Raw genomic sequence first — 22,963 nt, 5'->3', positions numbered from 1 at the left:
TTTCTTTATTATGAAGGAATTTTTAATAAAAAAGACACCAACTTTTTTGTTTGGGTAATGTTAAAGACACCAACCTTTTTGGGTCCTGAGACTGGATTACGAACATGCTCTCACACGTGTCACCTTACCCACCAAGTCTCTGTCTCCGCATATGTTGTCAGAAAAAAAAAAAAAAAAAAACACTATAAAGCAGAGCAATAAGCCATCAACTATTGGCAAATTGAAGCAGAGCAATAAGCCACCAAGTCTCTGTCTTCCATCAACTATTGGCAGCTGAGACCAAAGCTCTCTCTTCTTTATCTCATGGCCGCTGCTGCTGCAAGCCGTTGCCTTGCATGTTTCATGGACCCAGAAGCAGCCAAATGCAGCATAACAATTTCCAGCAGGCAAACCATTAATTTCTCTCACCACCATGTAAACCCACTTAACTTGCTGTAATATTATGCCTTTTGCAAACTATCTGTTTTAAGTTTTTGGCATAAATAACAAGTCCCCCTCCTCCTCTTCCTGCAAACAGAGGTCTCATTTGTGTTCGCTTTCCATGAATGGCTGCCAAGGAGACCCTCACTTCCCTTTAGGTACCATTGAAACGCGTTCATTTCCAGCAATTCCATCGCCTTCCTTGGCTCTGGACAGGCTCAACTCCGCCATTTCTGAATTGAAAGCAAACCCACCTTCTTCTACCTCCGGAATTATACGTCTCCAGGTAAGCCATGTTAAATGCTCAATGCCGTCCAAACTCAATTCTTCTACTTGTTTCTGTTCCGTGCCATATTTTCTTATCTGTTATTGCCTAGTAGGCCAAAAAAGTTTTCATGTTTAGAGCAATGGGGTTGTGCCACGTGGATGGGTGGCATTCATCAGCATGTGCTTTACATACCTTATCCTGTCTTCTGTAGCACATGACATGAAAATTGACTTTCTAATTTTGCCTTGGTATCTTTTGTTTTTATATTTTAATTTTTTAAAGAAGCACACGCACACATGCATGCCCAAATGATAAGAAGAGAAGTTTGCTCTGATCGTTAAGATACATGGAATTCTGAAATTAATAAAAAGATAAGTAAACTTGTTAAAAGAGGACGATAAAGAAGTTCTGGATTCCAGCTACAAATGCCAGGCGAGAGGCCTTGGCATTTCTCAATGTATAGGCAGAACAAGTCAACAGTGGTGGAGAGACTACTTGCTTATGTATAGTGCTAATATAACCAGCATTGTATTTGAAGGTGCCAATCCAGCAGCAAATTGAAGCCATTGATTGGCTATATGCGCAACACCAATTCCTTCCCCGCTGCTATTTCTCCGGTAGGGGCCAAACCAGTAATTCTTCTGATCTTTCCATTGATTACACCAATGGGAATGACCAGATTCAATCGGAACACAACTTGGTCAGCGTTGCTGGTGTGGGGTCTGCAGTTTTCTTTCAGGATCTGCATCCTTTCTCATATAGGCATTGGAAGTCCTTAAAGAGGTAAAAGAACAAACAATATTCAATATTGGAACAAGTTCAGTGTGATTCCATTTAACATATGTATATCTTAATTTTGTAAAAACTACTGTTCTTTCTTTTGAAATCCAATTTACAAACTGAAGTCTAATTTTGTCTTCTCTTGATTGAAGATTCCTCTCAACACAATGTCCGCTTATTCGCACTTATGGGGCAATCCGTTTTGATGCAAGAGCCAACATATCATCTGAATGGGAGGCATTTGGTTACTTTTATTTTATGGTCCCTCAGGTAAAACAATTATTTGCTTTTGTGCAGTAGTTCGAGCCATAAATCATGTTTGAATTCTCTTAAGTATTTATACAATCTGCTGCTAGATACCACATGACAGGTTGAGTTTGATGAGCTTGAAGAAGGTTCAATGCTGGCAGCAACTGTTGCCTGGGACAATGCCCTCTCATGGAATTTGGGACATGCAATTGATGCACTTAAAGCTACACTGAGCCAGGTTCAAATATTAGGATTGAGTTAAATCTGCTTGTTTAGTATTTGTTGAAGATATTCATGTTTTATGTTTACATCAATTCTTGATGATGCAGATATCTTCTGTCGTTTTGAAGCAACGAAGACAAGTTCCTTGGACACCAATGTTAAGCAATAATCACATCCCGAGTAAGACATACTGGAATCTTGCTGTTAATAGAGCTTTGCAGAAAATAAGAAGCAACTCAGCCCTTATTAAGGTACTATTTAATGATTTATTTTCCGTGTGCCAAGCTTGGTTTCAGTATTGAGATGCACCTCCTTTTCATCTTCCTCTTTCTCCTTCTCTTGTTAATGAATCATCTTGTTCTGGGAATTCAGGTGGTACTCGCACGTCGCAGCACAGTAATAACAGCAACTGATATTGATCCCATAGCATGGTTAGCTTGCTTACAGGTGTTTTTTTTTTCTTCAAGCTATTACTGGTGGATTTTCTCTGTATAACAAGTTATGACTACTACATCTGAGCTAACTTCTTCAGGTTGAAGGTGAAAATGCTTATCAGTTCTGTCTTCAGCCACCTAATGCACCAGCATTCATTGGAAACACGGTAATTGTGTTGAAAAGTATAACTTCCATTCATCACAAAATATATTATCTTCTATGATCACCTTGACAATTGTTTTATTTTTTATTTCGATTATTTTTGTGAATAGCCAGAGCAACTATTTCACAGAAAATGGCTTGGCATTACTAGTGAAGCTCTGGCTGGAACCAGAGCCAGAGGCAAATCAATGCCTGAAGATCTTCAAATAGAACTTGAATTACTTTCCAGGTTTAACTCAAATCTTTTTTAAAATCATTGTTATGATGTTATTCTACTTCACTGTGCTGCTAGGAGTCACACAACTATCCAATACCATTCGTTTTGCAGTCCCAAGGACCACCTCGAGTTTACTATTGTACAAGAAAGCATAAGAAGAAAACTAGAGGTAAGTTTACTTTTTGGTGCTTTTATGTCTGAATTTTTTTGATAATTTTGTTTAATGGGAAATAAATTGGTGCAAATTTTGAAATTTATTGTCTGAAATTGACATGAAACTGGTTTAGACTCAACAAGGACATATACCATTCTTGTTTTGCAGAATGTATGTAACAGTGTCCTAGTTGAACCAAAGAAAGCAATCCGTAAGCTCCCTAGAGTCCAACATTTATATGCCAAATTGGCTGGCAGGTTAAGAAGCGAAGAGGATGAGGTAAATATATTGCATTTTTCTGCATCAAATCATAAAGTTTCCTTTCAAGCTCATATAATCTGGATTTTTGTAGTGAGATTAAATCTGCATGTTCTGCACCCCACTAGTTTATTCTCCTGAGCTGATCAGAGTTTTCTTCAGTGTCCAATATACATTGTTAAATTTCTCGACAATATGCTTGATTTCGGATACTTTGAATTTGAAGTTTAACTAGCAATCTGCTTCCATTTCAGTTTGACATATTGTCATCTCTTCATCCAAGTCCAGCAGTTTGTGGATTTCCAACAGAGGAGGCACGGGTTTTAATTGCAGAAACAGGTGCATCATATATCAATAAAAAGAATTCTACTATTTCTTTGTCTTTGGGTTTATACACTCAATTCGTCTAGCTGGTTTGGTCAAGGGAGAACTTTTTCCTGAAGACTCAGATTCCATATATTCATAAACTTTGTGCAGAAGTATTTGACCGAGGGATGTATGCTGGGCCAGTTGGTTGGTTTGGAGGAGGAGAGAGTGAGTTTGCCGTTGGCATTAGATCAGCATTGGTGGAAAAGGTACGCCAAGTAAATTCTTTTGTCTGTTACACTTTTATAAAAATGAAGTTTTTGTCAGAAATTTTTATATATCATGCATATTAGACTGAAAGTATCATACACAGTAGGCATGTCTTCATTAGCACGCAGAATTCGTAGCGCTGACCCTTTTCGATTCTAGGGTCTTGGCGCAATGATTTTTGCTGGAACAGGGGTTGTGGAAGGAAGTAATGCATCATTAGAATGGGATGAACTGGAACTCAAGATTTCTCAGGTGTGTGTTTAGACGCAAGTTGCATTGTGTAAAACTAATCATTGTGCATGAGAACAGGTGTTTCAATAAACTTTTATATGCTTTGATCAATGATGTAGTTCACCAAGTTGCTTAAACTTGAAGTCCCTTTAGAGATTAAAAGCTGATGTTGCAAGGACTATCAAGTGAAAAGGTCGGTGGTTCTGAAGTTGTTAGCCAGAATTCTTTAATGACTATTATTCTTTCTTGATTGTTTCTTGGGATGATTTTCCCAATGACAACATAAAAGAGATTTGATATGTAAAAATAAATTTGAAAAGCAAATACCAATGAGTTGGACATGCCTAGAATGTTCATCTGCTCTGACTGGGACAACAATATGCTTTTCCATTAAATCATATTTCTTTTGCTCAGAAATTGGCTTGGCATGATGATGACTTGAAACCAAAAAGTAGGCTTGGTGTAAATAAAAGCCACGAAAGCACGACTCGTAACAATAGCGTGAGTAAATCCTAAGAACATGTTGCTGCCACACCATTCATAAGTTCAAACCATTTCTTCACCATGAATGAGAAAGTCGAGTTGTAGAACATATCAAAGTACATATCTTGACTAGAAAGAACAAATTAAATCAACCGATGAAATCAGAAATTATATCAATTGCATTGTTTCTCCCAATTCTAAGCCTTTATTTTTCCCTTCTTCCCCAAACTGTCAGATCCCCCTATAATTGAAACTACAAAAGCAATAAGAAGACAGTGTTACTCTTCACTGTCTACTGCTACAACCTCTGTTATTTCTGAACAGGGTTCAGTTTGAGCTTCATACATTTATATACAATTTTCATTTTTTGTTTATTCCCACATACGCATTAACATGGCTTATTTTTAACGCATTTAAGAGGACCGGCAAAGCGTGTGAGCCTGGTCACAAATGACCCAGGTTTTGCCTGGATCATATCTGCCTTTGGGAGATTCCTAATGGGGCTTCCGGATTGAACAAAGAATGCTCCGTTCATCATAAGATCATTCTCTGATCTCCAATTCCATGATCTCCACTCGCCCTCTTGTGCATTGTTCCTATGAGTCACCTACATAACAACAAGGACAGCATTCAAAATTAGTTCAAGGAACAAGTCCCACGACTTGTTTTTTTGATATGTGATTAGATATAAAACAAATTTGGTGTAGAGACCAGTTTGTGCTTGTGCTAACACTAGTATATGTACCTCTTTAGTCGCTTGGTTCGACGGAGCAATGAACCGGTTGCCCTGGCTAATTATGGTAGGGTGTTGGCTGCCACCAATGGCATACATAAGCCAATGAGTGTAGTCGTTGTTGACGACATGGAAAAATCCCCACCGGCACCTTGGCATCCGCTGAACCAACCCCTTCCCGAAATGGTTGAAAGCCAGAGTTATCTGCATCACTTGATCCTGAGAGTTGCTATCACTTGAACCAAACAACATCACCTGCACAATATATATAATCAGTAGCACGCATGATTTCACAAATGGGGTTAGTTTTGTAAAATGCAATAACAGATGGATTTTTACATCATTATGATTGGTGAGGTGACAGTTGGATATGGTGATGGCCGTAGAGCCTTGGATGGCATCAATGAGCCCATCTGCGCAATTTGACAAAGAGACATGGTCTATCCAAACGTTTGTGGCTCCAAACATGGATATTCCATCTCCGTCGCTACGCGTGCGCTGTCCAAAGTGATTGATAGAGTCCCTAATCATGCCGCCATTTCCAGGCTTGTTGTTATGGATGTGGAGGTTGGTGATGATCACATTCTTCACAAACTGCAATGAAATTTGGGCGCCATCGAGGATGTGCACGTTAGCACCTCGTGCATCAATGGTCTTGTCACTGGCCACCAGAAGCTCTTCGGTCAGCTTTATCCTCATGTCCCGAGCAAATATGATCCAAAGTGGCCCATTTTGAATCACAGCGTGGCGGAGTGTGCCGGGTTTCGGGTTCACTAGGTCAGCGTCGGTGTTATCTGTGACCACATATATTGGTCCAAGTTTCCCTCCAGTTGCCTTGCGCCCAAAGCCAAGGGCACAATCGGCTAGCCTCTTGCGATTTTTTTCCCAGTTTGGATCGCATCGCCAACAACGATCGATAGGGTTTGTAGCCATGCATGGACCCTTGTACTTCTGGTTCAAGTTCCTTCTTGTGTTGTTTGCATAATCGAAGGTGCTGCTTGTAAATGATGATCAACATTTTCAAACCCAAAACAACAACAAAAAATCAATGTTCAAGAAATCAAAATGTGTTTAAAATTTCTGGTTTCTTGTGTGACAACAAGGAACTTACTCAAGGACTTGCTTGTTGAAATGCTCGGTGACTGCTATAGGATCATCATGGTAGGCTTCATGGGCGGCCTTCTTGGCTTCTGCGGCTCTCTGCTGCCAATGCTCATCAAAATCCGCAATGTTTGCCCTCACTGTTGTTGGGATTGTTATTGCAATTACAAAAACACATAAAATCACAACATTTAGCTTCTCAGCTTCCATTGCCATCCTCTCAAAAAAAAAAATTCTTCACCTTTCCTTGCTTTCTTGCTTTTTTTGTTTTGTTGGGTTTATTTTTCTTATACTGATGTCTAATGTAGCAAAGGTTGAGCCCTATATGGGGGTGTGAAACTGGACCTACCAGACTGCTTGGGTTGAAGTAATGGCTTTAATTTGCAGGGCAGGGCAGGACAGTTTCCATGGTTATTAATTGATTTTTTTTTTTTTTTAGGGAATTAATTAAAATATTTAGAACTGCAATGGGGGAGTTTGGTTATATATGCACAACGAAGAAATCTAAATGAAGCAAATAGATGAGAATGAGACGTGGGGAGGGAAGAGAGGGGAGCCCCTTTCCCTTTCAACGGTCGAAATTCCTATTTGCCTTCTTTGCTCACTTTGGATTTTCTTTATTGGATTAGCTTAGTTCTGAGATTTTCCTTTTCCCTATTAATTTCTACAATCTTTCTTGACCATTCCTCTTGATTCTTACCATTAGTCAACATCCAAAAAAAGTGATCTCTAAAAGGATAAAATCATTCCTAAATATTCCATATTTAAAAATAATAAAAAAAACTACTTTAAAGAGTAATGTAACATGTGTGTGATTGATAATATGGTATTTCATACTTACTAATCGCATCATTGATTACATTATTTCATACTTACTAATACGGTCGATAATGTTGTCAATCAACGTGGTACAAGTAATTTGATCAAAAATTAAAATGTGATTACCCGCGGCTTTAGGCATATCATATATGTATATATATGTTCATACCATGCAATTAAGCATATATGAATATAAAATACGCCGTAATCTAATAAAATTATAGAGACCGCGGCCGCAAAGACAGAAAGAGAGGTTAGTTTGGACACAAGGAAAGCAAGGAATAGTGTCCTTGCATGCAGTCCAATCCAACCACTACAACATTTTGCAAATGCAGGCAAATTAAGTTTGGAATAAGATGATCCAGAATGCATATATCGTTTTCCCACAAGGAAACCTGTTTGTTATTTGACTACATAACCCTACACCAAGCCATTGCTACTCCTATATATATATACAATCAATCAGAGCTTTTGCATATCTATATATCTCCAACCATTCACCACAAAGCATTCTATCATTTTATTGTAATTAATTCGCACGCAAAACAAGCGCTTAAATTTGTTATTATAAGGTTCAGTTTGTATTATTTGTTGATAATTAACTGATGGCACAAGTCAGAAGATCATCAACAAGAGGGATGGGAGAGAGATCGTCATCATCGACACGCTTGCACCAAAAGATTTTGCCTTCCTCAGGTTGGACAGAGGACTCCAATGGCCATTATCTTCTTGTTGATCTTCCAGGTAACTTCACGAGATGAGCATCTAATATTAATTTTCTTTCTCTATTCCCTATAATGTTCCATTTCCTTAAGAAAAACATAATGCATGTGCATGCTCTTTTTTACTCACATAGAAATTTCATATGAAGTTAGTCACGTGGTGTTATAGTCACACAGATAGATAGAGATATTGATTCTTCGTTATTATGTTTAGTTATTTATAAAATTGTGTCTTAGATTTTAAGAAGGAGGAGGTGAAGCTTGTGGTGAATGTCTCAGCTGGCCATTTAACAGTCAGCGGACAAAGGCAAGTGAATGAGAAGAAATCTGAGTATTTTGAGCAGAACTTTACCATCCCTCCAAACTCAGATGTCGATAAGATCACCGGAAAATTTGACGGTGAGATTCTCTATGTCACTGTGCCAAAGGTAGTAGCAGTTGTAGAAGAAAAGATAGAAGCGGAACCTGAAATAGAAAACCAAAATGTTGATGAAACCGCTGCCACAGAACCAGCTAAGCCAGAGAACAAAAATGTGGAAGGCGCTGCAGCAGAAAACATACACTTAACAAGACCGAAAAATGATGGACAGCACTCGAACAAAGATGATGGAGCCTCAAAAAAAGTATCAGGAATTAATGACCGCATATTCTTTTCTCTGGAGAATATAAGGAAATGGGATGAGCATGAAGATGGGATTTTGAAGACTGCAATGGAGATGTTGAGCAAAAATAAAGGAGTTATAACAGCTGTGGTGGCATTTTCACTAGGGGTGCTAGTTGCTCGTCAGACGTTCCAATGAGCAGGGCAATGAGAAATAAGATTATCTAGAGAGCTAGCTCTTTAATTAATTAATCTGTGTACATTAATTAACTGTTAAGTTACACTTGTTTTACTTTAATTCTCTGTCATCTGTTGTTTATAAATAAGAACATTTCAATGAATGAGATGTATCCTTGTAACCTTCTCCTCTTAAACTAAATTTCTAACCTGTTTAAATCATTCATAACATCTATACCTAAAACTCTACTCAAAGAGCAATATATATATATAGAGAGAGAGAGAGAGAGAGAGAGAGAGAGAGAGAGAGAGAGAGAGAGAGAGAGAGAGAGAGAGAGAGAGAGAGAGAGAGAGAGAGAGAGAGAGAGAGAGAGAGAGAGAGAGCTTATGTTGAGGGATCCCTTAAATAAGTTTATTTGAGAGACGCCCTTATAGTGCCTACTCTGCATTGTATTTTACTAATCCAAACTGTCTATTTTTTAGATAATCATTCAAAGATTATCTCTACAAAAAATCACTTGAATCCGATATCATTTGACCACTCAATTGAGTTATTGAAATTTTAGTACTTTCTTGAAACACCGTATTCATTAATTTTATAGGACACAATTGGATGTCGAAACGATTTCTGATTTGTCGAATTTTTTGCAAAGATGATCTATGAATGTAGACTTTAAAAATAGTTGGTTTGGATCGTTGAAAAACAAAAATTGTAGGGATCCTAAAGGGTGTCCCTATATCATTTGACTACTTAATTAAATTATTGAAATTTTAGTACTTTCTAGATGCACCTTGTTCATTGATTTTGTAGGACAAACTTAGATGTCTAAACGGTTTTCGATTTGTCTAATTTTTTGCAAGGATGATCTCTGAATGAAAACCTAAAAAATAGATGGTTTGGATCATTAAAAATAAAATCGTAAGGTACCCTAAAGGATGTCCCTCAAATATTATTTAAGAGATCTCAATAGAAGGGATATATATGTGTGTGCGTGCGCGTGTTAGCAAGAAATATGGTGAAATAATTAGAGGAAAAATCTTGTTTCACATAATCACCATTCTTAACTCATCGCACACATATACTGTGTGGGCTCCATCTAGTTAATTGGTATGTTAATGTTATATTAATTATAGGCCTTGATAGAAAGAGAGGTATAGTTTATTAATAATTAATTGGGAGTTTAGGCACAAGGAAGGCAAGGAATAATATTGTCCTTTTTCCACCATGAAAACCCAAATAAGCCGGCAAGCAACCCCAAACTTGGCATGCAGGGGAAATTAAGATTGACCCTGCATGCAGCTTCCTAAATCGATTATGTCTAGCTACTCCTATATATACAATCAATCAATGGGTTCACCACAAATTGGATCATCATCTTTTCAATGGGTTAATTTTGTTATTACAATTAAGGTTTCATCGGTTTGGTATTAGTGGATCGTTGATGGCAGATGTTAGAGGATCCACAAGATGGTCGACATCAACAATAGGCCTTCGTCGAAAAGTTGTACCTTTCTCAGAGTGGATGGAGGACTCCAAAGCCCATTATCTCCTCCTTCAACTTCCAAGTACTTCATATCTACTATAGCATATCTATTTTTCCAATACTTTATTGTTGTTTCATTTCCTCAAAAGAAAAAACACAAAGCGTATATGCATGATTTTTTCTATGTCACGTGGTGTTACAATCACATGATGATCATGATCCACTTATATATATATATATGAACCAAAAAGCGGATATTAATTGTATGTAACCAGATGCATTATATTATTAATGAGATTTGTTTATCTTATAAATTATAATTATACAATTGTCTCTTAGATTTCAAAAAGGGGGAGGTGAAGGTCGAGGTCAATGACTCAGCTGGCCATGTAACAATCAGCGGAGGAAGGCAAGTGAATAAAGAGAACGAATCTGGGTCTTCTGAGGAGGAGGAGGAGGAGGAGGATGAAGTTGAGTCTTTTGATGAGGAGGAGAGTGAATCTGATCAGTCTTCTGAGGATGAAATGTATTTTGTGGAGATTAAGAATGAATTTGAGTATTTTGAGGAGAAATTTTCCATTCCGCCAAACTCAGATGCCAATATGATCACGGCAAAATTGGAGGGTGAGACGCTCTATATCATTATACCAAAGGTAGGAGCAACAGAAAATGATACACAGTATACAAATGTCCAAGGCTTATTCTTAAGACCCGAAAATGATGGACACTACTCAAACATATTATTAGGAAATGGCCATGTATTGTTCTCTCTAGAAAATATAAGGAAATGGGATGAGCATGAAGATGGAGTTTTAAGGATGGCAATGGAGATGTTGAGCAAAAAGAAAAGGATGATTTTAACCGCCGCGACCGCCACCGCCGTTGTAGCATTTTCATTAGGGATGCTAGTTTCTCATCAGACGTTCCAATCAAGAGGAGGAGAATGAGAATTAATTATGAAATAAGGCTGGCTAGCTATGGATATTATGTTTACACACGCAAATCTCCTCTTATTATTAATGAAAATGAAAATGTCTGAAAAATTAAACATGATCAGATGCTAATGGCATGGAGAATTCTATTACAAAATTGTATGTATTAACCGTTGATATAGAGTCTCTATTTTGTGGACATGTTAAGAGTTGTATTAAAGTTGAAGAAGTTAAAAGCAGCAGCCTCTTTGGGTAAGGGCATGTTTGTATGTTCGCTAATATTCTGAGGCTTGAGCATCAATCTACCTATTATCTCATCCACAGATCATGAGCAGAGAGCCAAAATATGCTCAAAACAGAAGGGCATCAATTCAAAAATGACTTTATTATATATGCATATATGTATATGTAGGGAAGCAGGATCAGATTCGTTGAGCAAACAAAAGCAGAGAGCAACACAGCAATTGGGAAAAAAGCCACACCACCACAACATCACTTTCTCCATCTGATGCGGCTTGGAGAAGCTTCTTCGAGATGCGTGCCAATTGCCAAAAAGTTGTGACCTAATATCCACTCTCGGATGAGAAAAACTTAGTTACAACGGGGATAGCCGCACTGTTTTGTTATATCCGGTCAATAATGATATGTTATGTGAAAATGTTATTATGCGCATGTCATAACGTTATTGGTCGGAAATAACAAAATAGTATTATCTCCGTTTCATGAAGGTCTTTCTCCTCCTATGTATCTGAAAGAAATTAAAGCAATTTAAATCCACAATTATATCTGAAAAAATCACTTTTACTAGTTCAGGTGCTTTTCTGAACACATCTGAGTTGCCCATATGGTGGTAGAAAAAAGGATAATATGTGTATGTTGGACTTGGAATATTTTGATGATTTTGTTTGACAAGGGGACATAAAGAGATAAGAGGAGAGGAGAATATATAGAAGAGAACCCAATATGAAAATAAAAAGGGGGATGATATGCTTTGTCACCCAAACCTTTATTCAAAATGTGATTGCTTTTCACAAAAAGAGAGGGCCATACACTCACACATACATACTTGCCTCACTCACTGGAAGAATCATGTGCCTTCTTCCATCCAGTACAACTTATATGCCATCTCATTCTCTTCTTTCTCTATCATCATCTAATGCTATCACCCATCACAATATTTGACATGCCAATTCTTAAACAAAGCATAATCAAATTAATTATGAAAAAGCAAATAATAAAGGAAAAGAAAGAGGAATATGTGAATTATAATTTACAAGCCGAAAAGTGAATCGAAAACCTTCAGGAGAGAGAATGGAATCTAATCTCTTCCTTCTCAACAAAATCTTTTAACCAAAAAAATGCACACAAAAATTATCAATAATAAATTTTAAAAAATAAAAACAAAAAGATTAGCATGGTAATCAAGCACCATGCCATGCATTAGGCATATGATATGATATGATGCAATGCAACCCAGCAAGCAAGCAGTGCACAAATTCAAAAAAGCGCACAGCTCAAAAGCAAAACCCAAAACCCGCACATCCCCTTCCCATTCCCATTCCCATTCATTCTCTCTCCCGCTATCAACGCCCAATTTACCAACTGTTTTTGTCCCTAACCAAAACCAAAACCAAAACTCACTCACACTCCCATCAGAAATATGAGACCATGACGGTTTCTTTCCAACTTCCAACCCAACAACAGTCACCGCCACAACAACAGCCACCGCCACAATCCCAATCCCAACCCCAACCCCAACCCCAGCCTCAGCCCCAGCCACAACCTTCAGAACCACCGCAGCCGCCGAGGACAGTCAGGAAGCTGATCGTTGAAGTCGTCGACGCGCGGGACCTTCTGCCCAAGGATGGCCAGGGCAGCTCCAGCCCCTACGTTGTCGCCGACTTCGACGGCCAGCGCAAGCGCACCTCCACCAAGTACAAGTCCCTCAACCCCGCCTGGAACGAGGCCCTCGAGTTCGTCGTCTCCGACCCCGACCACATGGAATATGAGGAGCTCGAGATCGAGGTCCTCAACGACAAGCGTTTCGGCAACTCCAGTGGCACCGCCCGTAAAAACCACTTCCTCGGCAGGGTCAAGCTCTACGGCACCCAGTTTTCCAGGCGCGGCGACGAGGGATTGGTATATTTCCAGCTGGAGAAGAAAAGCGTGTTCAGCTGGATCAAAGGCGAGATTGGACTGAGGATTTATTACTACGATGAGTTGGTTGAGGAATCGCCGCCTCCCCCGCCTCAGGAGGATCCGCCACAGGAGAAGCCGAGATCTCCGCGTCCGGGAGTTGTGGGGGTCGAGGAAGGTACGGTCTTCGAGGTCCCTGGATTTCCGCTTGCGAACAGAATGCACGAAAGCTCGTACTCGCCGCCGGTTGTCGAGGAGTCGCCGCCGCCGATGGTTCATGTACATTCTGAACAGGCCGGGCACGATATGTCGAGTCATCATCAGCATCAGCCGGAGGCTCAGTTTCAATCGGAGGTGAGAAAAATGGAGACTCACAGAGTGATGAATACTGAGAGAGTGAGAATCCTAAGGAAGCCTAACGGAGACTTCTCGCCGAAGGTGATTTCCGGCAAGTTCGCGGGGCCGGAGAGGGAGAGAATCCACCCTCGAGATCTCGTCGAGCCGATGCAGTATTTGTTCATCAGAATAGTCAAGGCTCGAGGCCTGGCTCCGAACGAGAGCCCCTACGTGAGGGTCCGTACATCGACCCACATGGTGAGGTCGAAGCCGGCGGTTCACAGGCCCGGCGAGCCGACGGACTCGCCCGAGTGGAACCAGGTGTTCGCGCTCGCACACAACCGGCCTGACTCAGTGAACTCGGAGCTGGAGATCGTCGTTCTCGACTTGCCGTCCGACAAGTTCTTAGGCGGCATTCGCTTCAACCTCGCCGATGTGCTGGTTCGAGACCCTCCGGACAGTCCCTTGGCTCCGCAATGGTGTTCTCTAGACGGAGATCAGAACTCCGGCCGAATCACCGGGGAAATCCAGCTCTCTGTTTGGATCGGGACCCAAGCCGACGATGCCTTCCCGGAAGCGTGGAGCTCCGACGCGCCATTCGTGGCTCACACGCGTTCCAAAGTTTACCAATCGCCGAAGCTCTGGTATCTGAGATTGACGATTATGGAAGCTCAGGACCTTCACATTCCATCGAATTTGCCTCCATTAACGGCTCCCGAGATCCGAGTCAAAGCTCAGCTGGGGCCACAATCAGCTAGAACCAGGCGCGGATCCATGAACAATCACAGCGCGTCGTTTCACTGGAACGAGGACCTCATCTTCGTCGCAGGGGAGCCTCTCGAGGACTCGTTGATCTTAATCGTCGAGGACCGCACCAATAAAGACGCCGCGATCCTCGGCCACGTCGTAATTCCGGTGAGCTCGATCGAGCAGCGAATCGACGAGCGCTACGTGGCGTCCAAGTGGTTCGGGCTGGAGTGCCAAGGAAACGAGCTGGAGTGCCGCAGGACCGAGCCCTACTGCGGCAGAATCCATCTACGGCTCTGCTTGGAGGGAGGGTATCACGTGCTGGACGAAGCGGCGCACGTGTGCAGTGACTTTCGGCCCACAGCTAAGCAGCTGTGGAAGCCGGCTGTAGGCATTTTGGAGCTGGGGATTCTCGGCGCTCGCGGCTTGCTTCCCATGAAAGCCAAATCAGGTGGGAAAGGCTCCACGGACGCTTACTGTGTGGCCAAGTACGGGAAAAAGTGGGTCCGGACTCGGACCATCACCGATAGCTTTGACCCGCGCTGGAACGAGCAGTACACGTGGCAGGTTTATGACCCCTGCACCGTCCTCACCATAGGAGTGTTTGACAACTGGCGCATGTTTGCTGGCGTGGGGGAGGACAAACCAGACTGCCGTATAGGAAAAATACGAATACGTATATCTACGCTGGAGAGCAACAAGGTGTATACGAACTCATACCCGCTGCTGGTGCTGTTGAGAACTGGGTTGAAGAAAATGGGTGAAATCGAGTTGGCGGTTCGGTTTGCCTGCCCGTCGTTGCTGCCCGAGACATGCGCGGTCTACGGACAACCATTGCTTCCTAGAATGCACTATCTCCGCCCCCTTGGGGTGGCTCAACAGGAGGCATTGCGCGGTGCCGCCACTCGCATGGTGTCAGCGTGGCTCGGGCGCTCAGAGCCGCCTTTGGGGTCCGAGGTGGTGCGGTACATGTTGGATGCGGATTCGCATTCATGGAGCATGAGAAAAAGCAAAGCGAATTGGTTTCGGATTGTGGCTGTGCTTGCATGGTTGGTCGGGTTGGCAAAATGGTCTGATGATATTAGAAGATGGAGAAACCCGGTTACCACAGTTTTGGTCCATGTGTTGTATTTAGTTCTTGTTTGGTACCCGGATTTGATTGTCCCAACCGGGTTTCTATACGTGTTCTTAATTGGTGTTTGGTATTACCGGTTCAGGCCCAAGATCCCAGCCGGGATGGATATCCGGCTGTCTCAAGCGGATACGGTTGATCCGGATGAACTTGATGAGGAGTTTGATACAATCCCAAGCTCAAGGCCACCCGATGTCATCCGGGTTCGGTATGATCGGTTACGGATGTTGGCAGCCCGGGTCCAAACAGTTTTGGGTGATTTTGCGACACAGGGAGAGCGGGCCCAAGCATTGGTGAGCTGGAGAGACCCAAGAGCCACAAAACTGTTCATTGGAGTGTGCCTAGCTATCACTGTGGTTTTGTATGCAGTACCACCAAAAATGGTTGCTGTGGCCTTGGGATTTTACTATCTGCGCCACCCCATGTTCCGAGAGCACATGCCGCCGGCTAGCCTGAACTTCTTCCGGAGGCTGCCAAGCTTGTCGGACCGGTTAATGTAGAGGGAAAGCGGGAAGGAAGAGTAGTAGATATAATATATGGCAACATTTTGTTACTTAGGTGCTAAATTAATCAGAGGGTGACAAAAATTTGAAATTGGGATGAAAACAACTGTGTTGAGTTGAAAAAGAGGTCCTTCAAAATAAAGTGAAAAAGTGAGTGGGGAAAGTGGCAAGTTGTCATCATGTTCTGTTTTTTTGTGGTTTGTTGAATTGATTGACTCACTATTGAAACCTTGATATAAGAGAAAGGCAATGGGAGGGGGAAGAAAAAAAGAGTGTTGGTAGACTTGAAAAGAACATTTGGATGGCAGTGCAGAGCTTTCTGTGATGATGCCGCGGAAAAGTATGAACACTGAAATTGCTTTCTAACGTATAAAATTGCATTCGCATATTTCATCATGTGCTTGTTTCTATATTTGTTAATTAAACTCTCTCCTCCTCATATTAAGCATGGATAAATATATGTATTTCATTATTATTATAATTATTTTGTGCCGTTGTTACTGGACATTAACATGAAGACTAAAGAAGGAGAAGCAGAACAAGGTAAAAAGATAACGAGGATGGAGCTGATGATGTTAAAAAGGAGAAGAAAAATGAGTGATTTTTGTATGTTTCGGGTACACCAGCTTGTCCCATGCGTATTGTGTGGTATACCAACTAGCTGGTGTACTCGAAACATACAAAAATTTCTCAAGAAAAAGAACCCTCAAGATAAAAAGGATCCCGCAAAACTCAGGCAAAAGCTAGGCCTTATAGTCAAAGAAACGGGCCGCTGCTTCCCATTTAGACTTTTGTAATCGGAATTGCAAATACTTCAAAATTTTCAAGGCACTTTTGTTTTTGTGTCTTTCAAATAATTCTACCACTGATTCATTTCCCATGTAAATAGCAATGAATTCATAAATTATGTTACCTAGTTTGGTTTTGATATAAACAAAGCCAAAAGAAAGGGTAGGGCCAAAAGATGAATGCTCATCTAAACAACACAGAAAATGAAAATTCCCCAATCTAAAAACCCACTAGGAAGATAATCACCTTGAGCCCTTGACACTACAAATATAATTGTTAATTTCCACCTTTTTTTTTTTTTTTTTTTTTTTTTTTTTCCTTTTCAGCTATTGAATTCCTTGCCTATTTGAAGTCCTGCATCCTTAAAGCATCAACAAGGTGACTACGACCTTTCATGGGAAAAACTCCAACACAGAGAATTTTCACTCTCGTCCCACATTGTACTCCCTAGTTTAGTATCAGTTTGTCAACAATAAGGAAACTTCCTCTTCCTTCTTTGGTGCCATCCTAATTGAATTCTCAATAAATTCCCATGCCACCTTATACACCATAATCATACATTCTACCAATTTATCAAAGATTTTTTAAATTAAGCTTGATCCCAGTTGGTTTAGCAACAAATGAGTCACACTCCAGGTGCCTCCTTCAACATTGGCAAGGAGGCCAGAGGTTTTAGACACTCTACACATCCATCTTCTTCTCTCTTTGTATCCTTTTCTTTTGATCTTTCTCTACTCATACATGTTCTCTTACTTTTGATCAGATCTTCTCTACAAAGATTTTGCTTATCAACCGCCCGTGCGGTTTGATTATCGAAGCCTCAACTGGAACAGTGATGTTTCATGCAAAGGTTAATTCAAATCTGTTTATCTTTGCTTCTTCACAACATTACAATATTAAATCTGTCAAGTACTGTTGAGCAATGGTGATGATAAAACTGAGCTGGGACTCATAGTTTAGCATGGTTTGCTGGTTTCTGTGATTTCTGCAGTTAAACTGATTGCTCCTGGCCTCAGCACCCTCTTCAGTTTTACCATACCAGATTATGGCAGGGTAAGAATTTCCATCAATTTTCCATCTGAGCTACTTTTCAACTTGTTGTTTGAAACCATTAATAAGTTTGATGAGTGATAAATCACAAGGCCTCACTCTAAGATCAACAGACATCATTGTGGTAACAGGTGGAGCTGCAATATGAAAACCCTTTTGCTGGGATTGCTGGAGGAATGGGACTGATACGAAATTCTTCCAATACATATGATCCAGTTGCAAACTTCTCTGGTGTGGTAGGCATAGGAGGCAGTTCTCTGTTCACCATTGGAGCTGACCTTGCCGTTGACATAGCTACGGGGGCATTTGACAATTTCAACGCTGGTTTGAGCTTCAATAGTGCCTTTGCTACTGTTTCCTTGTCCTTGTGAGCAATCCTGTGAGAACTTGGAGAAAAGGAAATAGTGCATAAGTTTGTTGACATGAACATAACACTTTGAATTATGCAGGGACAAGCTTGATACTTTAAAAGCTTCATGGTACCACATGGTGAACCCCCTGACCAACACAGCCCTAGGAGCAGAGTTGAAACATAGCTTTTCAACAAATGATACTGCCCTCGCGGTCGGTGCCCGGCATGCATTTTTGCCCTCTACGCTGGCGAAGGCTCGAGTTAGCACGCACGGCAGCGTTGGTGTTGTTATACAGCAAGGATTCTGGCAAAAGATCTTTATGTCTATATCTGGAGAGGTGGATTTTGTAGGCATGAACAAAAGTCCAAAAATTGGACTGTCTCTGGCTGTTAGGCTCTAAAGGAACACTATTTGGAAGCAAATTTTGCTGGTGCTGCAAATTGTTATTATCATGTTCTGATTATTTTTGGATTTGTATTAGTTTTTATGAGGTCAATAGTGGAGAAAATGAAGGGAAAAATATATAAAATCCGATGAAATTCAGTACTGTATGATAGAAATAAATCTTCTCTCTATTTCAGGATGATTATGGGTTATGCCAACGCCATGCTTTTTTTTTTTTTTTTTTGGATCAAATAGAAAATTTCATTCATCACTAGCACCAGACAAACAATAAAAGTTTACAAACGAACGGAGGGCGTTAGTGTGGCCTCATTAAAGCCTTGCCATCAAAAACCTCCAATGGAGGAAAATCCAGTCAAGGAAAAAGAGTACCACCGCACCTCAAAAATGCAAACAAAGATCTACGCCATAGTTCTATCCTTATCTAACAGAATGCTTAGCCAAGGAGGAACACTGTCTATCCAGAAATGTCGAGACCTCGCTCTCAATCCATGCTGGGCTAGGCCATGTGCCACCCCATTGCCTTTCCGGTGTTGATAGAACACTCCAGCCACCTCTCGATCAACCATTAACCGACGAACATCCTCCACCACATTACCAATATTACTCCACCAATCCAACCAAAGCCATGCTTAATACAAGGAGGATTAGATGTTTGGTTATTTAATTTCGCTTTTAATTACGTTCAGGATAGACTCCAAAAAAAAAGGCTAGGAACCCACGTAGCTGGCTTCATATACATTTTCCTGTAGAAACTTGTACTTCTTTTCCTTTTCTTTTGTTTCTTCTGAACCTGCTTTGGGTCTAGCTACACGCATATCCATGGCCAATTACCATCACATTTAAGAAGATTAACTCTGCCAAATGATATGGCCAAATATAGTAATGGCCATAGCAGCTATGTTTCAGATATCTAATAGAATAATACAGTGAAGCTTATTTGGAGGAAGATAATGAAATAATAGGATTCTTTTTTGTGAAGAAATTCATACACTTTTCAGTCGTCTACACACTTAGAAGGTGAAACTGTACAAGAATCAAGTTTAAGTACGAAGAATTCTCTCATTTTATAAGATCATTACATGCTCACCACAAGTATACAGTAGCAGTATTGAACAATTAAAGTAACCATGAAATAAAACTATAGCAAACAGAACACCTCGGGGTGAAGCAAAAGAACGACTTGCCGATAAGAAATGAAAAACTTGTAGAAGTTCCGAACTACTGGTGAGAACCCTGAAGAAGTCCATCACGAATCTGAGAAGCTACATCACGGACAGAACCAGGTCCATGGGGAATAAACACGGCAGAGGATTTAGAGGAAGCGCCAATTTCCTTCATGGTGTCAAAATACTGAGTCACAAGGACCATGTCCATGACATCCTTTGCAGTAGTCCCTGGAACATTGACAGAGAAGCCCAGCACACTGTCTCTCAAACCATCTACAATCGCTTGACGCTGGCGAGCTATACCCAGCCCAGAGAGATACTTGGACTCGGCCTCACCCTCAGCCCGCTTAATTTGCAAAATCTTCTCTGCCTCTGCCTTCTCATTAGCTGCCACCCGCATTCTTGCAGCTGAAAAATACACAGAAGAAATGGTAAAATAATTGAAACTGAACAGACCACCAGTGCTATACAATAACACAAGTTAAAAGGACTATGATAATCATCACAGATATGACTTATACCAGCATTGATTTCGTTCATTGCCCGTTTCACATGCTCATCTGGTTCTATGTCAACAATGAGCGTTTGTACAATCTCATAACCATAAGCAGACATAGCCTGCAACAGAGAAAGAGTAACATGGTTGGAATCAAGTTATATTTAGAGTGCATAGCATTATATTACTTCTGTTTTGCCACATTACTTTCTCGAGCTCATCTTCCACAGCTTTTGCAATTTCATTCTTTTGCTCAAAAGCAGCATCCAGGTTGAGCTTTGGAACACTAGCTCTAATGACTAACAAAATGAAAAAAGCAAACTCAATTAGTGAAAAATACTTGTGATGGGAAAAAACTTAAAAACACTTGTATAAAAACAGTTGCATATCTCTAATTCATTAAGAAGGATATTTAGTTTATACCATCAAAAACATAGGCCTGGATTTGAGACCTTGTGTTGCTGAGTTTGTAGAAGGCATCATCTGCTTTGTCTGCCAGAGCACGATATTGAATAGATGCAACGACGTTGACAAATACGTTGTCCTAAAGAGCATATAAATCAAAGTATTAAAGAGGCGCATATAGAGAAGAGAACATGCACTAAGTAAACAGTAAAATGCAAGATATTTTAATATAAAAAATTTTCATCTAAATTCCTTTCCCAGTATTGCTCTATATTGAATTTTTTTTTTTTTTTAATCATTAGCATGCTCGGCTTAAGCATGCACTGATGTGAACACTTACAAATTTAGAAAAGAGTATATGCTCCCTCTACTTGGATTCATGTGTGAAAAATGCATATAAACTGAGGCACTAGCCTAGATGACAAAATGAGATGGGAAATCTTTTGCTTGTAAGAGAACTTTGGAGAATGAAAGTATTAGATATTCATTTATAAGACATGTAATGACCACTATTATATGGATTAAGTCTACTTATGAAAATTGAGAAACCTTTGTCTTGGTCTCACAGCGCACGTCCAGTTGCTGCAAACGAAGAGAGAGATGACCAGCAATCTGATGCCCAAGAAACCAAGGTAGGCAATGGCATCCTGGCTCAAGAACCTCCACAAACCTACCAAATTTTTCCTTTACAGCTACTTTGGATTGATCAACTTGTACACAACAGAAAAGATTACCCATGTTCTCTTCACTATTTGTACCTTCACGAAACATAGATGCAAATCAGGAATTTTCTAGAAATAAACAATTTTTACGATATATTCGTACACAGAATTCATCAAATAATCTCACAATGATTCATTCATTAGAAACTATTCAGATCACGTGTTCAAGACCCATAGTCCATACCAAGAACATCATCTTCAAAGTTCAATTCATCTATGGCAATTAAACTATTGTTTATATCTCTGTATGCGTGCAGGCATGAAAGAGAGTGATTTAAAATTCGTATGTCAAGCAAAGCAGAGAGAAAATACAACTCGGGATTGAATGCAAAATGGACACAAGTTCAAATTGATCTTTCATAACACCATCCAAGATTCCAAGTAAGTAAAAACAGGTTTTTGCTAGAAGCATAACGGATTCAAAAGAGCCAAGAACAAGAACACATACACCCCGCAGAGCTATTTGTTCACCTATGTATCTCTCTCCGAGAGAGAGAGAGAGAGAGAGAGAGAGAGAGACTTACAGTTAGTATAACAGAAGAGCGGACAAGAGAGAAAGGGAAGAAGATAGGAATGAGACGACCCAAACGAGTTGAGATTTATATAGACTCAAAAGACGATAACTTGTAAAACTCTTGAAGAAGGCTACAGTCCACAAACTTACACAGTAAAATATTATAAAAATAACTCATAATTTTTTTTTTTTTGTCTTTTTATGATTCCATTCTATGCATATACTAATACAAGTTTCAGGCTTTACCACTCTGGCACAATGGAAAAATCGAAAGTCAACAGATTAGATACCCAAGGGGAACTTAATACTATGACCTGTAACAACAAACCGCCACATAGACTTCGTACAACTATACACAACTAAATGCAAAAACCAATAAGAAGAACAGAAAAGAACAACAGAAACACAAATTGTAAATTCCTAAATATAATTATACAGATAAACTAGTTTATTGCAGAACAAGCCTCAAAAACATCGTCGAGGGTAGCAGTACATAGTATTCATCAAGATACAACCAATACAGTTTGGCATACAGAATAAAAGAACAAGAACAGACATTTGATCAAATGAATACAATTCGACCAAACCATTTCTAAAATGGGATTGTGACAGCTAACAGCTCAGAGAGCTTTGCCGTCTTAACCAAGAAAAAGGGCATCTGGGTTTGCTGCATTTATTTCTTTTTACCCAAAAATATAAACTTTTTTTTATCTGAAATCAATTATTACCATTCCACAGATTACATTATCCGATACCCATATTGTAATTCAATAAACAAAATAGATATGCCGGGAAAAAACTAGAACTTGGTCAGGAAGATATGCAGAAAATGCAAAAAGCGAATAGTTTTGCTATAATAAATGCTTAACTACATGGAAATTGCAAAGAATCCCCGTAACCAAGATTGAAACTTGCAATGAAAGAGACGTGAATGCACCTTCTCTGCAATTTCTTCAGGAATTTTAGTTGCCCCTTCAAGATGACGAAGATGAGAACTACGCTTTTGAATACCAACCGGGGAAAGTGAGATGCTTTGAGTTTTCCATCGGAGCAAACAGATTGTGTGAATTTTACGAGACCAAGTATTTCGTCAACTGCAAAGGACCAATTGGCAATTTGCCAATAGTTTCGATAACCAACCTGCTAACGTCGTCGTTTTTCGGGCCAGTGTTATTAATTCGGTGA

The 22,963-nt window shown here is 40.2% G+C and overlaps 7 protein-coding genes across 10 annotated transcripts; 5 read left to right on the top strand and 2 right to left on the bottom strand.

The window, feature by feature from the left end:
- LOC18776022 (isochorismate synthase 2, chloroplastic) lies at positions 7-4,313 on the top strand. Its single transcript, XM_007209022.2, has 15 exons — positions 7-414; positions 518-706; positions 1,227-1,471; positions 1,621-1,738; positions 1,839-1,955; positions 2,047-2,190; positions 2,312-2,386; positions 2,472-2,540; positions 2,647-2,765; positions 2,865-2,922; positions 3,076-3,186; positions 3,420-3,504; positions 3,643-3,740; positions 3,901-3,993; positions 4,092-4,313. Exons 1-15 carry the CDS (start codon positions 304-306, stop codon positions 4,137-4,139), a joined length of 1,680 nt encoding a protein of 559 aa, XP_007209084.1. The 5' UTR covers positions 7-303; the 3' UTR covers positions 4,140-4,313.
- Positions 4,449-7,227, bottom strand: LOC18777598 (pectate lyase). 2 transcript variants are annotated; one of them, XM_007209086.2, is made up of 4 exons: positions 6,300-7,227; positions 5,528-6,182; positions 5,201-5,443; positions 4,449-5,062 (listed from the first exon to the last, which is right to left on the bottom strand). In XM_007209086.2, exons 1-4 carry the CDS (start codon positions 6,503-6,505, stop codon positions 4,844-4,846), a joined length of 1,323 nt encoding a protein of 440 aa, XP_007209148.1. In that variant the 5' UTR covers positions 6,506-7,227; the 3' UTR covers positions 4,449-4,843. The 2 variants fall into 2 exon arrangements, with proteins under 2 accessions (XP_007209148.1, XP_020419889.1); XM_020564300.1 differs by having other exon boundaries at positions 5,201-6,182.
- On the top strand, positions 7,553-8,784 carry LOC18775648 (inactive protein RESTRICTED TEV MOVEMENT 2). The gene is made up of 2 exons (XM_007210727.2): positions 7,553-7,852; positions 8,068-8,784. The coding sequence occupies exons 1-2, from the start codon at positions 7,714-7,716 to the stop codon at positions 8,628-8,630; spliced, it is 702 nt and encodes a 233-aa protein (XP_007210789.1). The 5' UTR covers positions 7,553-7,713; the 3' UTR covers positions 8,631-8,784.
- On the top strand, positions 9,988-11,280 carry LOC18777988. The gene is made up of 2 exons (XM_007208705.2): positions 9,988-10,174; positions 10,432-11,280. The coding sequence occupies exons 1-2, from the start codon at positions 10,051-10,053 to the stop codon at positions 11,037-11,039; spliced, it is 732 nt and encodes a 243-aa protein (XP_007208767.2). The 5' UTR covers positions 9,988-10,050; the 3' UTR covers positions 11,040-11,280.
- Positions 11,897-16,286, top strand: LOC18777863 (protein QUIRKY). The gene has a single exon (XM_007211118.2). The coding sequence runs from the start codon at positions 12,483-12,485 to the stop codon at positions 15,873-15,875; it is 3,393 nt and encodes a 1,130-aa protein (XP_007211180.2). The 5' UTR covers positions 11,897-12,482; the 3' UTR covers positions 15,876-16,286.
- Positions 16,824-18,671, top strand: LOC18776299 (mitochondrial outer membrane protein porin of 36 kDa). The gene is made up of 5 exons (XM_007210993.2): positions 16,824-17,336; positions 17,431-17,517; positions 17,659-17,720; positions 17,849-18,084; positions 18,167-18,671. The coding sequence occupies exons 1-5, from the start codon at positions 17,288-17,290 to the stop codon at positions 18,468-18,470; spliced, it is 738 nt and encodes a 245-aa protein (XP_007211055.1). The 5' UTR covers positions 16,824-17,287; the 3' UTR covers positions 18,471-18,671.
- On the bottom strand, positions 19,424-22,909 carry LOC18776461 (hypersensitive-induced response protein 1). 3 transcript variants are annotated; one of them, XM_020564448.1, is made up of 6 exons: positions 22,716-22,909; positions 21,092-21,300; positions 20,561-20,681; positions 20,345-20,436; positions 20,163-20,259; positions 19,424-20,049 (listed from the first exon to the last, which is right to left on the bottom strand). In XM_020564448.1, exons 2-6 carry the CDS (start codon positions 21,278-21,280, stop codon positions 19,694-19,696), a joined length of 855 nt encoding a protein of 284 aa, XP_020420037.1. In that variant the 5' UTR covers positions 21,281-21,300; positions 22,716-22,909; the 3' UTR covers positions 19,424-19,693. The 3 variants fall into 3 exon arrangements, with proteins under 3 accessions (XP_020420037.1, XP_007209440.1, XP_020420038.1); XM_007209378.2 differs by lacking the exon at positions 22,716-22,909 and adding an exon at positions 21,789-21,908; XM_020564449.1 differs by lacking the exon at positions 22,716-22,909 and adding an exon at positions 21,789-21,855 and having other exon boundaries at positions 21,092-21,290.

The sequence above is a fragment of the Prunus persica genome, chromosome G5 (genome assembly GCF_000346465.2).
Source record: "Prunus persica cultivar Lovell chromosome G5, Prunus_persica_NCBIv2, whole genome shotgun sequence".
In the NCBI taxonomy this organism is placed as follows: Eukaryota; Viridiplantae; Streptophyta; class Magnoliopsida; order Rosales; family Rosaceae; genus Prunus; species Prunus persica.
The sequence above is the reverse complement of the archived record's forward strand: the minus strand, read 5'-3'. Positions and strand labels throughout refer to the sequence as shown.